This window comes from Chrysemys picta, chromosome 13, assembly GCF_011386835.1.
Source record: "Chrysemys picta bellii isolate R12L10 chromosome 13, ASM1138683v2, whole genome shotgun sequence".
Taxonomy (NCBI): Eukaryota; Metazoa; Chordata; order Testudines; family Emydidae; genus Chrysemys; species Chrysemys picta.
The window spans coordinates 21,564,019-21,582,022 of record NC_088803.1 but is presented as its reverse complement, the minus strand read 5'-3'; the positions used below and the strand labels follow the sequence as shown (position 1 = coordinate 21,582,022).

At 45.0% G+C, this 18,004-nt stretch overlaps 2 protein-coding genes across 2 annotated transcripts; both read right to left on the bottom strand.

Annotated features, from left to right (window-relative positions):
* Window positions 1–2,899: 2,899 nt before the first annotated feature.
* LOC112061139 (olfactory receptor 6F1-like) lies at window positions 2,900–3,850 on the bottom strand. The gene has a single exon (XM_024113794.2). It carries the CDS (start codon window positions 3,845–3,847, stop codon window positions 2,900–2,902), a length of 948 nt encoding a protein of 315 aa, XP_023969562.2. The 5' UTR covers window positions 3,848–3,850.
* A 10,606-nt stretch (window positions 3,851–14,456) lies between these two features.
* LOC101936504 (olfactory receptor 5G9-like) lies at window positions 14,457–15,389 on the bottom strand. The gene has a single exon (XM_005309017.1). It carries the CDS (start codon window positions 15,387–15,389, stop codon window positions 14,457–14,459), a length of 933 nt encoding a protein of 310 aa, XP_005309074.1.
* Between the last annotated feature and the right edge of the window lie 2,615 nt (window positions 15,390–18,004).

Here is an 18,004-nt window from a genome sequence, read left to right as displayed (position 1 = left end):
GTAGGTTCCTGAAAATCCTCCCTCACTCTTCTCTTCTGCAGACTAAACAAGCCCAGTTCCCTCAGCCTCTCCTCGCAAGTCATGTGCTCCAGCCCCCTAATCATTTTCATTGCCCTCCACTGGACTGTCTCCAATGTGTCCATATCCTTTCTGTAGTGGACACAAAACTGGACACAATACTCCAGATGTGGCCTCACCAGTGCCAAATAGATCGGAATCACTTCCCTCGATGTGCTGGCAATGCTCCTACTAATGCAGCCCAATATGCCGTTAGCCTTCTTGGCAACAAGGGCACACTGCTGACTTATATCAAGCTTCTCATTCACTGTAATCCCCAGGTCCTTTTCTGCAGAACTGTTGCTTAGCCAGTTGGTCCACAGCCTGTAGCAGTGCATGGGATTCTTCCTTCCAAAGTGCAGAACTCTGCACTTGTCCCTGTTGAACCTCATCAGATTTCTTTTGGCCCAATCCTCCATTTTTTCTAGGTCACTCTGGACCCTATTCCTACAGTCCAGCGTATCTACCCCATCATCAAGATCATTAATAAAGATGTTGAACAAAACCGGCCCCAGGACCGACTCTTGGGGCACTCCGCTTGATACCGGCTGCCAACTAGACATCGAGCCATTGATCACTACCCGTTGAGCCCGACAGTCTAGTCAGCTTTCTACACACCTTATAGTCCATTCTTCCAATCCATACTTTCTTAACTTGCTGGCAAGAATACCGTGGGGGATTGTATCAAAAGTTTTGCTAAATTCAAGATATATCATGTCCACTGCTTTCCCCATATCCATAGAGACAGTTATCTCATCAGAGAAGGCAATCAGGTTTTTAATCAGGACCAGCTGAGGTCCCTTCCAGTCCTACTGTTCTATGATTCTGTTAATGGAAAAGACATTTCATGTGGATTATCTGAGTTTGTTTCAAAGCCAGGAACGTATGGACGTATTTTCACTGGGACTCACATGAGGTCTCCACACAGATTTTGCACCACGATAACTATTTTGATTAGTGGTGCGAATGTGTTATGGAAATAGTTATATCACTACACCTTCTCGTGCGGACACAGTTTACCAATTGATCACTTATTTCCCTTCCCATATGGGAAGGAACTATCCCACCAGAAGCAGCGTCAAATCAATATCATTGCAACTACTTGGTGTAGACGAGTGGACACCTCATGTTGCCCCCCGGAGGACTTAGGGAAGCCAAGAACACAGCCCCTCACCTCAGTTTCCCTTCTTCATTCCCCATATAATGGAGGAATTTCACTGGTCTCAAGGTTTTCCCTGCAGGAGCCACTCTCACTCGCTGAAGTCTCACTCCAGCCTCCTGAGTTTGCCTTTTTCCCGAGCCCCCTTCTGCCCTTTATTGGAAATTGTCTGATTCCCCTCAGGTGGGGACCCTTCTCTTCCCTGGGCTGGCTTGGCCCCCGGCTGTCCAGCCCAAGGGCACACGGCCCTGTCACCGGCAAGGATGGGCAGATATAGGTAACATGGTGCACCGTCTATGTGTAGACAAGCCTTGCACATTTATTCCACACATCAGATATGAAGGGGACAGATAACGGGAGTTTTGACAACAGAGACGACAGAAAGAGAAGACTTACTTTAGTTCTTTTATTGCATGATGCTTTTGGTGTAAGACCCACAATAATTAGGGGCTCCTAGAAAAGGTAAAACACGAGAAGAAAATTGGTTTGGCTGTAAATGTACAGTCTGGGTTTTCCCATAAGAGGCCAATGTTAGGCACTAAGATCCTATGGAAAGTGAACAGAGGTTGAGCACCTAACACCCTTCGGTCCCATTGTCAATTACAGCTGGACGTGGTGGAGCAGACTGCGCACTGGACTGGGACTATGGACAGTTGGTTTCCTGCCACTAGCCCGCTGTGTGACTCTGGGCAGGTTAACATCACCTCTTTTTGCCTGAGTTTCCCCAGCTAATACACGAGGACAAGGGTGTGGAGTTAGGACTAAAATCACAAAGCTCCCACTTTAGGCACCTGAATCCCAGAATCTGGCCCCCCAGGATTCACAAACACAGCTCGGCTACTGGCAAACTCTGCAGGTACCCAAGTGTTTGCAGCAAATGGGCTGTAGGTGACAATGGACGTGCCCTCTGCAGCCCCACAACAGGTATCCGTAAGCTGAGGCACTGGAGTGATGTACAAACATGAGCAAGGTGGGTGATCCCCTACCTGACTCACCTGTAGGGCCCCATCCCAGAGGTCAGGTGCCCAGATGCATTGGAGAATCCCACTGGGCCCCCAATTATCTGTAAACAACTGGCCTAAAATCGTTGCTGAAAAATGGGCAAATACGAGGCCTGTGCTGGTGTCCTGTGTTCTGGGGCACCAGTCGGAGGGTTTCCTTTGGGTTGTCTCTTCCTCTGAAGGGAGCCTGGGGATGAAATACACTCTAAGAAACAAAAGTTAATTATTCAATTTTCTAACGTTGGAGTTCCATGCTGACATTGTAACCCTATATTTTTAGAATGCAGGCATCTTACTTTTTTAAGGGTGTGTGTCTATCTAGAAGTATCACACCCTACCCAGAATAGATACCCAGTGTTCTAGCTGAATCCATTTCGCCTGCACGCTCTCACAGAGCACAATCTCCCATCATTCTCTGAACTTTGAGCAGCCACAAGTTCCAGTCTCCCACCAGCCCAGTAGTACCCACCTGTGGCATCTTATATAGGTCCTAAAAGGACGGGGGTCACAGGTTTTAAGAGGTCTCTCCATCTCCCACTTTCTCCCACAGTTGTGACTCTTTAAGAGGAGGACTTGAAGACCAATGAAGCTCAGGGAAACACAACCTGGGACTACAGCAGGCTTTGCTTCAGGCCCTACCCAGTCCATGTTATATCTATTTTAACCCAAGGAAATTGACCAGTTAGCATGGTCCAAACATGAATTTCCTGCAAGCATTCCTCAGGGCCTCCTGGACCTCTTTGTTTCTCAGGCTGTAAATGAGGGGATTGACCAGGGGAGTAAGGATTGTGTAGACGACAGACAGAACTTTCTTGAAGTCGCTCAGGATGTCAGTGGTTGGGAACATATAGACAATCAGCAGAGTTCCATAATAAATGCTCACCACAATGAGATGGGAGGAGCAGGTGGAAAAGGCCTTTTGCCTCCCGGTGGTGGATGGGATTCTCAGGATGGTAGTGATAATGCAGATGTAGGACATCAAGGTAAGCAGGAATGGGGCCAGTGAGAAAAGCAAGCTCACTGTGAAAGCCAACGTTTCCATGAGGTGAGGGTCATTGCAGGAGAGTTTTACAAGGGGGATGAAATCACAAAAAAAATGGTCAATACCATTGGGGCCACAGAACGTTAACTGTGATATCAACAATGTTGTTATGCTACAAAGAAGGAAGCCACCTATCCAAGAGCCACCTGCAAGCTGTAGGCAAGACCTGTCACTCATACGGGCTGCATAGTGTAGTGGATTGCATATTGCTAAATACCGATCATAAGACATCACCGACAGGAGAAGGCATTCTGTAGCAAGCATAGAAGCAAAGAAATAATATTGTGTAACACACCCATTGAATGAAATAGTCCTGTTCCTAGTCAGGAGACCAACCAGAACCCTGGGCAGGATGGTGGAGCTGTAGCAGGTCTCCAAGCAGGACAAGTTTCCCAGAAAGAAGTACATGGGGGTGTGAAGGTGCTGATCAGTCACAACTAGCACCATGATGAGGACGTTCCCAGCCACGGTCGCAATGTAGATCACTAGGAACAGCAGGAAGAGGAGCTGCAGTTTAGGGAGATCCCCGAATCCCAGGAGGATGAATTCTGTGTTAGACGTTTGATTTCCCTTTTCTGGATTTGCCATGGGGTTTATCTACAAGAAAGAAATTAACTGCAATGTAAATGAAAAGCAATGTTCACTCAATAAATCATCAGCACTGTTTTCATTGTCCCCCTCTGCTGGCTATTAGAATGGTGGGTGAGTGGAGAATGGAGGCCAGGGGAGGGGAAATGTCATCTCGTGATCCCTGGGGCAGATTTCATATCTGAGCTGGCTGCAGGTTCAACAAAACTTTAATCTCTCGAAACTTGTGTAATAACTTGACTGGTGGCATCAAGCACTCTAACACTATTGTGATGGGGCTTAGGTACAACAGTACAAAAACGTATTGCTTGAAATAGTCACACGTTTCACTGCCTGGTGTATGAAAGCAGAACAATGTCTTTTATAGATTGGAGATCCATGGGCCAAACAGGCCAAGATATGATATTTTAGAGGAAGCCGCAACAAAGAAACAAACCAAGCAACTAAGGGTGGGATTTGCAGTGTGTGGGGAGCCAACTCCAAATGAATTGAAGTGGAAATGGGCTGTCTAACTGTATTAGAGCCATATGAAAGTTTTTATCGTCAGACAAATGCCTCTCCTTCCCTAGGCCAAGATTTCATTGTCCTTCATTCGGACACTCTACATATAGAGACATGATCTTCATTAAAAAACAAGCAAACAAAAGAACTCCAGCTGGAAACCACTATGTTAGCTAGAAATGGATTCTCTCTTGCAAGAAAAAAATTCTGTATAAAATTTGAAATTTGTAAGAAATGTGCTATTTTCATATTGTGAGAGGGATGTAGAACCCAAACTTCCATTTCATTGTCAATTCTGTGATTTCAAATGTTGGGGTTTTCATTCCAATTTTCATTTTTAAAAAATGTATGTATCCATTTTTAATTGCATTTCTAGGTTATTTTTTATTTTATATTACATTGTATTTTATAGTTATTTAAATTTATTTATATTATGTCATTTTTATATTATTTCATTTTATATTATTTCATAAAGCTCTATACAATAACTTCCTGGACAACATTTTGTAGAAATTGATATGTTCCCAGGGAACATTTTGATCTTGATTGACACATTTTCCATCAGAAGTTTTTATCAGCTCTACATTTTCTTCTTTGGCTAAAACAAAATTAATTCTTTCTCTGTTTGTGGCTATCTAGTCTGCCCTTACTGTCTCTCTTGTCATTGCTGATCCTTAGAGAGACAAGGTGGGTGAGGTCATGTCTTTTATTAGACTGATTTACTAATCCTTATTAACTGCTCAGTAAGGCCCTGATCCTGCACAGAGTTATGCACAAGGTTATTTTTACACCCCAGGAATATTTCTGTTCTGTCTACTTCTCCCACTGAAGTCAGAGATAAAATTTCCACTGACTTCAAGGATGGGGCCCTTTGGTTCCAATGGGATTTGGATAGCTAATGCCTTTAGCCTTCTTTGAAACTTATAGCTCAGCTCGGCAGGATTCGATTTCCATTGACAGACATTGGTAAACGTTGATATCAGCTGACACCCTGAACCAACAACAAACTATATCAGCAACAGTCGGTGCTAGTGCAGCCTTCCCCACACCTTGCGCTTGCAGAGATGATGTCACTGGCCCAGTGGCCGTGCACGGAGCCTTCTGCACCCAGCTGTCCTGGGAGTGAGCGAGCGGGGCTGGGACAGCAGAGCTGCTGAGGGCTCCCTGCACGGCTGTGGGGCCAGTGATACCCATCCCTGCAGGCACCAGGCACTGAGAAGGCTGCCAGAGCCGAGAGCCCCAGCCTGGTCTGCGAGGAGGAGGAGGAGGAGGAGGAGGAGGAGTGCCTCGCTGTGGGCCCACCACTGTTGAATGGCTGAATGGCTTCTGCCCATGGACAGAGCCATCCAACAATAGGGTCAGAGCAGCTACCTTCCCTGCCCCTTGCGCTGGTGTCCTGGACCCCTCGGTAGTGCAGGGAGCCACCAGTATCTCCGCTGTCACTGCTGGGAGTCCCCCCGTACCCCCGTTGTCAGTCCTACCCCAACTGCACCCCCATTGAATTTTCCCACAACAGTCAACATTAAATTAGTTAATAACTGGGGGGAAAAAATCCTTAATAAAAATCAATATTAGTGGTCCAAATCACAAAAATAAAATCTCATACTGCTAAGCCTGCTCATAATCAATGTCTCCTCCCTGAGCACTGTGGACAGCAGCAGCTATCAGCTCTGCATTACCCACCTCACCTCGCTGAACTCTCAGTGCACCAGCCAGGCCAGTGCCACCAAGAATATTAAACTCTTTTGCATAGCATGTAGAAGAGGTTAGAGAGGAAGGAAGGCTGCTCCAGTGTTTGAAGTGTTGGCCTTGGACTCACTCGGCAGATGTTGGTTCATTTCCCTGCTTCATCACCAGCTCCTTGTGTGATTTTGAGGCCAGATTTCCAAAGGCCGGTAGGTACTTAACAATGCACATATAGGCGCCTGAGTAGTGGCCATACCTAATGCCCATCGATTTCCAATCCCACTGGGGGGGTCTGCGTCTTGAGGTGCCCAATATACATCCATAAATCTGCCCCTCTGTGCATCAGGTTCTGTTTGTGAAGCAGAGGTAATAGCATCACACGGGGTGGTGGGAGGATAGATACATTCAAGGCAGTGAGGTGCCCAGATACCAGGGTGATGGGGGCCAGATACGGATAGGGTTACCAGATAGCAACTGTGGAAAAACGGGACAGGGGGTAGGGCGTAAAAGGTGCCTATATAAGAAAAAGTCCCCAAAAATGGGACTGTCCCTTTAAAAATGGGGCATCTGGTCACCCTAGGTAAAGACCTAGGATAGACGTGACCTGTCAGGTCTTTCCTTTTCCCAAATTCAGTCATTTTGCTTTGGGTTGAGTGTTTAAGAGAGATCAGTGCCCAGTTTCCCTTGGATTCCAGTGGGGTTAGTAACCTTGCAAACCTATATTGCTTCAAACTCCTCAAGATTCAAGGAGCAGGGAGGAAAAGGTTGACTTACCTGTAAGGTGGGTCTGTCAGCAGCTGGGGTCTCTGTTGTCACTTCCTCATGCAGCATTTCAAGACCAGGATCCAGGTTACTCAGCCTGTTTTCTGTCCACACTGCATTCACCTACTTCCTCATGCCAAGTAACTGGAATGACAACCTATAAAAGCTACCGAGGGTCCGTTCCATCTCTGGTAACGTAACCCTGTGCCTCATACCCTCTGTGAAATGGGGAACGTCTTTTCTGATTCATTATATATCCTTCTGTGGGAAGAGACAGTCTCCCGAGGCACATCTGCTGTGGGGAAAGCAACAGGCAAGGGGAAGTTAGTGTTTGGTTTATTTCTAGACAATGTTGGTAGAGTTGGACTTCTAGTCTCAAAGGAAAAGTCCTGGAGAGAGGAAAAACATTTCATCCTAAAACAAATCCTGCTTACTGGATGAATGTTATTCCCATTGCGAAGAAATTATTCTGCTGCCTAGGTCCCAGTGTCTTAGTTACCAAGGCTTAGCAGCCTAAGTCTCACTGAAAGTCAACAAGGCTCCTAAGTCACTTCTGAAGTTCTCTTACATGTTTTTGAAAACGTTACCCAACTTTTTCTCAGATAAAATGCAGATAGAACAGGGTGCTTTACATATGTAGGTTGGGATTTTCAAAAATGGGTAACATACACAACAAGCACTCAACTGCCACTGAATTGCTAGAAGAGTTCGGCCTTTTCTCCCTTTCTCTTCTTGGATAATTTTGTGTCACCAAAGCTTTGTTCTTCATAATGCCCAAATCTGAATATTTGTGGCTCACATAATGGCTTTTTTTAAAAAAAGAGGTTTCTTGTTTGTTATTTAATTAACCGGACAAAAATATAGCAGTTATGGATGAAATCTTATTGCTTAGTTCTTTGAAGGCTACGACTGAATATAGGGCCAGAATATATTAAAAAGGGACAGACCTGAATCATCATGAAGCTTGGCTTACATTTTTAATTCCACGTTTTAACTTCAAATGTTAAATTCCAAGTTTATCAACTCTTAATCACTTAATATTTTAACTAAACAATATGTTAACTAAAATCACTGTTTTAATGTTACTGCTGTCCATGTGTCATTCCCCATGATCAGGTGTGATCGAGAGATCCTAAGAATGGACACAAAACACTGGTCTGAAACCCTGGTTGACCCTTAGTGCCCATTATACAGTGCAGACACCCCTTCCTCGTCCCTCAGCTTCTGTTATCCCCTAGTGCCCATTATACAGTATTGCTGAACGTTCCCACCCCTGACCCTCTGCTGCCCCCTATTTCTCATTATACAGTACACCGGACATTAAGGGGACAGATAACGGGAGGTCTGACAAGAGAGACAACAGAAAGAGAAGACTCAGTTTAGTTCTTTTATTGCACAATGCTTTTGGTGACAGAGACGCAGTTACTAGGGTCACTGAGAAAATGGAGGAACACGAGAAGGAATTGGTAGAAAACATCCCCTGGGAAAGTTCTCAGGATAGTGGTTTGGCTGTAAATGAACAAGCTGGGTTTTCCCATAAAAGGCCCCAAATCCTATGAACAGTGAATGGCAGTTGGACTCCTCACACCCTTTGGTCCCATTGTCAAATACAATTGGATGAGGTGGAGCAGACAGGGCACTGGACTGGCACTCTGGATAGTTGGTTTCCTGCCACCAGCACACTGAGTGATTCCGGCCCTCTGGGATTCACACACCCAGCTTGCCTGCCAGCAAACCCTGCAGGTACCCAAGTGTTTGCAGTAAATGGGCCGTAGGTGCCCCTGACCGTGCCCTGTGGAGCCCCATCCAGATGCCGAGGCCCCAGAGCGACGCACAAACCTGGGGAAGTTGCGCATTCCCCTGCCTGACTTCCTCCAGGGCCCCATCTGAAAGGGCAGGTGTCCAGAGGCTTTGAAAAATCCCACTTGGACCCCAAATATCTGGAAACAACTGGTCTTAAACTGTTGCTGAAAATGAGCAAATAAGAGGCCTGTGCTGGTGTCCTCTGTTCTGGGGCACAGGTCAGAGGGTTTCCTTTGGCTTTTCTCTTCCTTTGAATGAAGCCTGGGGATGAAATATACTCTATGAAAAAAAAAATAATTATTCAATTTTGTAAAAGTAGAGTTCCATGCTGACATTGCAACCCTGTATTTTTAGAATGCAGGCATCTTATTTGTTTAGTGGTGTGTGTGTATATATATCTACACACCCTACACAGAATAGATGCTCAGTGTTCCAGCTGAGTCCATTTCACCTGCACCCTCTCACTGAGCACAATCTCCCCTCATTGTCTGGGCTTTCAGTAGCCACAAGTTTAAGTCTCCAACCAGCCCAGTATTATCCAACTGTGGCATCTTATATGGGCCATAAAAACAATGGAGTCACAGGTTTTCACAGGTCTCCCCATCTCCACTTTGTCCCAGGGCTGTGACTTTGTAAGAGCACGACTTGAAGACCAATGAAGCTCAAGGAAACACGACCTGGGGCTACAGCAGGCTTTGGTTCAGGCCCTACCCAGCCCATGTTATATCTATTTTAACACAAGGAAATTAACCGATTAGCATAGTCCAAGCATGAATTTCCTGCACGCTTTCCTCAGGGCCTCCTGGACCTCTTTGTTTCTCAGGCTGTAGATGAGGGGATTGACCAGCGGAGTCAGGACTGTGTAGACGACAAACAGAACTTTCTTGAAGTCACTCAGGAGGTCGGTGGTTGGGAATATATTGACAGTCAACAGAGTTCCATAATAAATGCTCACCACAATGAGGTGGGAGAAGCAGGTGGAAAAGCCCTTTTGCCTTGTGGTGGTGGACAGGATTCTCAGGATGGTGGTGATGATGCAGATGTAGGACATCAAAGTAAGAAGGAATGGAAACAGTGAGAAAATGCAGCTGAGTGCAACAGTCACCATTTCTGTCTGCTGAGGGTCATTGCAGGAGAGTTTTACAAGGGGGATAAAATCACACAAAAAAAGGTCAATACCATTGAGGCCACAGAACATTAACTGAGATATCGAGAACTTTGTTATTCTATTACCTAGGAAGCCACATACCCAGGAGCCACCTGTGAGCTGCAGTCAAGACCTGTCACTCATACGGGCTGCATAGTGTAGTGGATTACATATTGCTAAATAACTATCCTGTGGCGGGGCTGCGGTGGGAGCTAGGGCCCTGAGCTTCTGACCCGTGTCAGGCCTGAGTTGGGAGCAGGAGCCGTGCAACCCCGACCTGCGGAGGGGCTGTGGCTAGAGCCAGGGCTGAGCACCCCCAACCCATGGCGGGGCTGTGCCTGGAGCCGGGGCCATATGCCTCTGACCCGTGGCTTCCTCAAGCTGTGTATCCCCCTTCCCCCATGGCTCCAGTGGGATGAGGGCTGTGAGCCTGTGGCTGCCCCCCACATGTGTCCCGATATTTTATTCTTGTCATCTGGTCACCCTATGACTGAGCCCTATAGAATACACCGAAATTACTTTACACTACCTGTTGGGTGGAGCTGGCTGGAGTGGGAGCCAGTGGCTTTTCTGTGTGAGTGGTGAGAGTGGGGGTGAAAGGTGTGGCTCTGGTGCCATTTTCGACTGACCAACAGGGAGGAATTGGTTGTGAATCTGAAGGAGGAAGGTAATTCTGGGAGAAAGTGTTAGTGAAATGACAGATTTCATGAGTGTAAGGAAAAGAAGGAGTTCTGCCATTTCATATCGGAATTCCTTCAGGACTCTTGGATGAATGCCACCAGGTCCTCATGACTTATTACTGTTTAATTTATCAATTTGCTCCAAAACCTCCTCTATCAACACCTCAGTCTGGGACAGTTCCTCTGATTTGTCACGTAAGGTGAGGGGATCTTGCTCCCATCTTCTGCAGTTCAGACTGGTGCAAGGATTTCATTTAGCTTCTTGGCAACCGCTGTGTCTCCACTGAGTACTCCTTTAGTACCTTCATTGTTCAATGGCCCCACTGATTATTTATCAGACTTCCTGTTTCTGATGTAATTATATTGAATAATTTTCTATCCTCTGCAATTTTTGCCACCTTACTGTTCACCTCTTTTTCTAGGTCTTTGATGAATATGTTGAATAGCACAGGTCCCAGTACAGATCCTTGGGGGACCCCACCGTTTACCTCTTTCCATGATGAAAACTGACTATTTATTCATATCCTCTCTTTCCTATCCTTTAACCAGTTATTGACCCATGGCAGAACCTTCCTTCTTATCCTCTGACTCCTTAGTTTGCTGTTGTGCCTTTGGTGAGGGAACTTGTCAAAGGCTTTCTGAAAGTTTGAGTATGCTATATCCCTTGGATCATCCTTGTCCATATGCTTGTTGACTCCCTGAAAGAATTCTAATAGATTGGTGAGGCATGATTTACCTTTACAAGAGCCGTGATGAGTCTTCCCCAACATGCTGTTCTTATCTATGTCTCTAATAACTTTATTCTTTACTATAGTTTCAACCAATTTGTATGATCCACAAGTTTGGCTTACCAGCCTGTAATTGCCAGGATTGCCTCTGGAAGCTTTTTTTAACAATAGGCGTTACATTAGCTACCCTCCAGTCATCTGTACAGAGGCTTACTTAACCTACTTAACTTACTTAACATATCAAAGTTAGTAGTTCTACAATTTCATGAGTTCCTTCAGAGGGAACAGGGGATAGATTAGTAGATCGCACTATCACCAGGCAAAGGCAGGTTTACGTGATTGGGGACTCCTTACTGAGGAGGTTAGACAGGCCTGTGACCAGGGCGGACCCAGAGAACAGAAGGGTGTGCTGTCTACCAGGTGCTAAGATATGGGATGTGGACCTGCGGTTGAAAAGGATCCTAAAAGGAGCAGGTAAGAACCCCTTGATCATCCTTCAAGTAGGAACGAATGACACGGCTAGGTTCTCGCTGGAGAGAATCAAGGGAGATTATGCCAGGCTGGGGAAGACGCTTAAGGAAATCGAGGCTCAGATCATCTTCAGTGGGATTCTGCCTGTTCCTAGAGAAGGGCAGTAAAGGGGTGACAGGATTGTGATGATAAATAGTTGGCTAAGGGAGTGGTGCTATAAAGAGGGCTTTGGGATGTATGGCCACTGCGAGGCTTTCGGGGACAGAAAACTTTTCTCACGGGACGGACTTCACCTAAGTAGGGAAGGAAATAGACTTCTGGGAGGGAGGCTGGCTCATCTCATCAAAAGAGCTTTAAACTAGGTTTAAAGTTGGGAGGTATTGCCAATTCAGAGAAGGATCGGGATATCCTGCAGGGAGATTTGGATGACTTTGTAAACTGGAGTAATAGTAATAGGATGAAATTTAATAGTGAGAAGTGTAAGGTTATGGATTTAGGGATGACTAACAAGAATTTTAGTTATAAGCTGGGGACGCATCGGTTGGAAGTAACGGAAGAGGAGAAGGACCTCGGAGTCCTGGTTGATCGCAGGATGACTATGAGTCGGCAATGTGACGTGGCCGTGAAAAAAGATAATGCGGTCTTGGGATGCATTAGGCAAGGTATTTCTAGTAGGGATAAGGAGGTGCTGGTTCCGTTATACAAGGCACTGGTGAGACCTCATTTGGAGTACTGTGTGCAGTTCTGGTCTCCCATGTTTAAAAAGGATGAATTCAAACTGGAACGGGTACAGAGAAGGGCCACTAGGATGATCCGAGGAATGGAAAACCTGTCGTATGAAAGGAGACTCGAGGAGCTCGGTTTGTTTACCTTAAACAAAAGAAGGCTGAGGGGGGATATGATTGCTCTCTTTAAATATATCAGAGGGATAAATACCAGAGAGGGAGAGGAATTATTTCAGCTCAGTACTAATGTGGACACGAGAACAAATGGATATAAACTGGCCGTCGGGAAGTTTAGGCTTGAAATTAGACGAAGGTTTCTAACCATCAGAGGGGTGAAGTTCTGGAACAGCCTTCCCAGGGAAACAGTGGGGGCGAAAGACCTCTCTGGCTTTAAGATTAAGCTTGATAAGTTTATGGAGGGGATGGTTTGATGGGATAACGTGATTTTAGTCAATAGGTCAATAATGTACCATCGCTGGTAATTAGTAACAATGGTCAATGATGGGATATTAAAAGTTACTACAGAGAACTTTTTCCGGAGGGTCTGGCTGGAGAATCTTGCCCGCATGCTCGGGGTTCAGCTGATCGCCATATTTGGGGTCAGGAAGGAATTTTCCTCCAGGGTAGATTGGCAGAGGCCCTGGAGGTTTTTTGCCTTCCTCCGCAGCATGGGGCAGGGGTCGCTTGCTGGGCAGGGGTCGCTTGCTGGAGGATTCTCTGCGACTTGAAGTCTTTAAATCATGATTTGGGGACTCCAACAGCTGAGTCAAGGTTGAGAATTATTCCAGGAGTGGGTGGGTCAGCTTTTGTGGCCTGAATCATGCAGGAGGTCAGACTAGATGATCATAATGGTCCCTTCTGATCTTAAAGTCTATGAATCTATGAGTCTATGAGAATTCTTGGATAAATAAAATCTGGTCCTGGTGCCTTGTTACTGCTAAATTTATCAGTTTGTTCCAAAACCTCCTCTATCAACACCTCAATGTGGGACAGTTCCTCTGAGTTGTGACCTAAGCTGTGAGGCTCTCCCTCCCATTCTCTACAGTGAAGACCATTGCAAAGAATTCATGTAGCTTGACCACAACAGCAATGTCTTGCTTGAGTGCTCATTTAGCACCTTGATCATCCAGGGAGACCTCTGATTGTTTGTCAGACTTCATGTTTCTCATGTACTTTTATTTTCTATAAGTTTTTGTGTCATTAGCTAATTGTCAATCAGTTACTCCCTGAATGGCCTAGGCAAACATCCAAGAGAGAGAGAATGCTCAGTGCCACCTCTGAGTCCTGGCTCACCCCATCGAATAGCCCCTCTCCAGCCATGGTCATCCCTGAAGCTTCAGAGGAAGAAGTGAAAAAAAAAGCCCTCCTGGAATATGTTGATGTGGGGGGATCCCCTTCCTGACCTGTTCTGATGTCTTGCTGAAACCCTGAAGCATGACTGCTGGGAACAAAAGACAAACAATCAGAAGCATGCCCCAGTACTGCTGGGCCCTGCCCCCCACCATCACAAGAAATGCCATCTTACAGCCACACTCATAAATTTATCCATCTCTCTCGTAAAAGTGATTAAGTTGTGTGTCCCTACTGCTCTTATTGGAAGATTTTTTCCAGAAACTCAAACCCTCTGGTGGTGAGAAACCTTCTAATTTCCATCTTGAATTTGTTCATAGCCAGTTATACCCATTTGTTTTTATACGAACAAGGAGACAGAATTAGGAGGAGGAGCTCCCATATAACTTTTACCCAGTGGTTAGGGTAGTCACCTGGGATGGGGGAGACCTCCACTTCATGTGTCTGATGAGCAGAAATGATTTAAACAGGGATCTGTCACCTCCCCTGTGCGTGTCCCGACCACTGGAATAAGGGATATCTCTCTCAATTTCTCCTGTTCAAGTCCCTGTGTGTCTAGCACCCCTCCACCCCCGCCCACCCATTAGTTCCAAAGAAGCTATGATGATAAGTCCAATTAACTTCAATGGATCTACACTAATTTATACCAGTCGAGGATTTGTCCCATAGTGTCGGTCAGCTATTTGAGCTGAGAATGTCCCGAACACTAGTTACCAACAAATCTATGCTCTCTGATTACAAAAAAAAAGAACATTGCTACTTGGGAAACCAGAATTTCACCAATATTTTCCCTACAGCTGTTTTCACCTCCTTGTTTTTCAGGCTGTAGATGATGGGGTTTAACATAGGGGTCAAGATGCTGTACTGGACGGAGACCATTTCATCCAGAAGCACAGAGGAGACTGAGCTGGGTTTTGTGTACTGGAAAAAACCTGTCACGTACAATAAGCCAACCACAATCAGGTGGGAGCTGCAAGTGGAGAAGGTTTTTCGCCTGCCCTCTGCAGAGGGTATTCTCAGGATGGTGGCAATAACATGAACGTAGGAGATCAGGGTGAAGAGGAAGGAGCTTGATCCAAATATCACAGCGGAAGTGAGAAGCACCACTTGATTGGTGAGGGTCTCAGTGCAGGACAGTTGTAATAGACGAGGGAGCTCACAGTTGAAATGGCGGATTTGATTGGGCCCACAGAAATGCAATCTGAGGGCAAAAATGGTGTTAAGCAGGGCATAGAAGAATCCGATGGTCCATGCACCACTCACCAGCTGAACACAGATCCCTTTCCTCATTATGTCCATGTAATGCAATGGGTCACAGATGGCAGCATAGCGGTCATATGCCATAGCTGAGAGAATGAAAAGTTCTGCAGAACGTGAGAGGATGATGAAGAACATCTGGGCAAGGCAGCCATTGACAGAAATAGTTCTGTGCTCTGCTAGGAAGTTCATCAGCATTTTAGGCACTGTGACTGAGGAATAGCAGATATCAGTAAAGGATAAATGGAAGAGGAAGAAGTACATGGGGGTATGAAGGTGAGAATCAGCTCTTATCACCACCATGATCAGTATGTTCCCAACCAAAGTAACCAGGTAAATAACTAAAAACACCAGGAAGAGGAAAATCTGCATCTGTTGGTCACTGGAAAGTCCCAGGAGAATAAATTCAGTCACTGTGGTTTGATTTTCCATTGAAATTTATTCAAGAAAACTGTGACCTGTAAGAACATAGATAAATAAATTAAGAAAAGACATGAAATTAACAGATGTCATAAAAATGAATTGAAATGGCTTGTGCAGATAATCTGATCAATAGGATGAATGTAAAACGAGCCCTATTCCAGTATGTAAATCATTATTTTTTTAAATTGACAAAATTTATAGAAAGAGATAGCAAGAAGCTGGTTGGAATTTGTGTGTTTTAGATTGACAATGATTTAGGCACTTACCTCTACTTTAAGTACCCAAATCCTCAATCAGGTCCAAAAGTAAGGAGCTATTGGAGAAAGGGAACTGGATACTGGGTCTCCTAGATTTGGGGTGAGGGCCTCAAACACTGGGCTATAAAGTTATCCACTCTTTTCCTGTTTCTCTATGGCCTAATGACTTTTTAATCTATATCGCTAACATATATAGAGATACAGCTTTTTTACTCCAGCTGGGGATCTGGCCGCTTTACTCCAATGGAGCTATGGCTGATTCACACTCACTGGGGATCTGGCCAATTCTATAAGAAGTACATCTTTGTCTGTTACCTGTGGTAATTTTTTTGAGTATTAAGTATCTATAGTATCTTCATGGATTCATCATCATCATCATCAACCCCTTGAGACTTTGAAATACTGGTTTGGGACCCAGCCTGGTATAGGTTGACAACCCAACCAAATACAGAGGATACAGACAAATTGATAAATATTATTAATGCCATAAAGAGGGCTTGAGAAGAGCTTACAACATAATCCGAGAGCAAACTAGATTAAAAATGTGCGAGGAATTTTTTTTTAAAAGTACAATGGAGGAATACACAGAAAAATCAAAGAAAAAATAGCTGAGATGCTGTAATTGAGAGAACTGAAAAGTGGAAGGCCCATGGGATGCATGAACTCTGGCTGTAATGCCTTACTTTTCTAAGGAAGCTTGTTTGCTTTCCAATCACCCTGCACTTAAATGTGTGTCTTCCCCCAGCAATATCTCTATCTCTTTAGGTCACCAGCTGGGCTTGAACCCTCGGTGTACAGCACTCAGAATCTGCACCTCCACATCCTGAGCTAAAGGAGGATCTCTAAAAGAACTAGCCCTCCAAATTCAAGCTACAACAGAAAAAAAAAAAACCAAGATCTTGTCTAGCATTGAAACCCAGGCTCTTTCAGACCCTAAGCAAGGTTCACATTCCTAGGCCAACAAGGCACCCACTACAGCACATGCCTCCCCGACTGCTTATTTGAACAGTTTAACAGATGTTTGAAGGCTGGGTTCCTGAGATGGATAGTGACAGGAGCAACTCTTCTCAAACAAAAAAAAAACCCAAAAACAAAACAAAAAAAAAGAAGACGAAGAAGGCTGCAGTGATCCCATGAATTATAGACTAACAATGTGTTTTTCAACTATATAGAAATTTCTACCAACAATTCTGGCAAAGAAGATGTGGGTGGAGAGTGCCAGCTCACCATTTGCTCCTGAGCAAAAAGGCAGCACAGTAAACCTGAAAGGTACAAGGGAACACCTCAAGCTGAACAGGAGGATCACAGAAGATACAAAACAAAGAAATAAAAGAATTAGCGATTCAGTGGGTAGGCTACCAGAGAGCATACAACAACGTTCCATGATCATGGATCACAGAGACACTGAAAATGCCTAAAGTTAGTTCAAAGATCATTTTCTTTCTACAGAAATTTATGTTAAACTGGAACACTCAATTCTAGCAGAAAGGGACTCTTATTGATGAGATCCAAATTAAAAAAGTAATCTTTGAAGGGTATCTTTGAAGTCTCAGGGAAGAAGAACATCCAACTGGAACAGAAGGAAATAATCCCATAGTTGGGACCCTCCTTCCAGATGATGTTGTGTTATCCTTTCACACTGAGGATACCTCTCTGGGGGAGGGAATCCCAGTTATTAGGAAGAGACAGGTATTAGTAATGGGCGATTCAGTCATTAGAAACATAGATAGCTGGGTTTGCAATGATGGGGAGAACCGCGAAGTGACTTGCCTGCTTGGTGCAAAGGTTGCACATCTCTCAAGACATCTAGATAGACTTATGTGTAATGCTGTGGAGGAGCCGGTGGTTGTGGTACATGTAGGTACCAATGACATAGGGAAGGATAGGAGAGAGGTCTTGGAGGCCAAATTTAGGCTGCTAGGTAAGAGATTGAAGTCCAGGACCTCCATGGTAGAATTCTCTGAAATGCTTCCAGTTCCACATGCGGGCCAGTTAGACAAGTAGAACTGCAGGGTCTCAATGTGTGGATGAAACAATGGTGTAGGGAGGAGGGGTTTAGATTTACTAGGAACTGGGGAAATTTTGGGGAAAGGGGGAGCCTATACAGGAAGGATGGGCTCCACCTAAACCAAAATGGAACCAGATTTCTGGCACTTAAAATTAAAAAGGCCATAGAGCAATTTTTAAACTAAGGGCTGGGGGAAAGCCAACAGGTGAGAAGGAGTACGTGGTTCAGATGGAGACAACCCCTAGGGGAGGATCTATTAATGGAGATTTTCTGTGTCCTAGTAAGGAGGAGAGGATGGAAGATGATAAAATACAGGTAGGATCTGATGATAAACAGTCAAATGAAAAAAAGTCCCATTC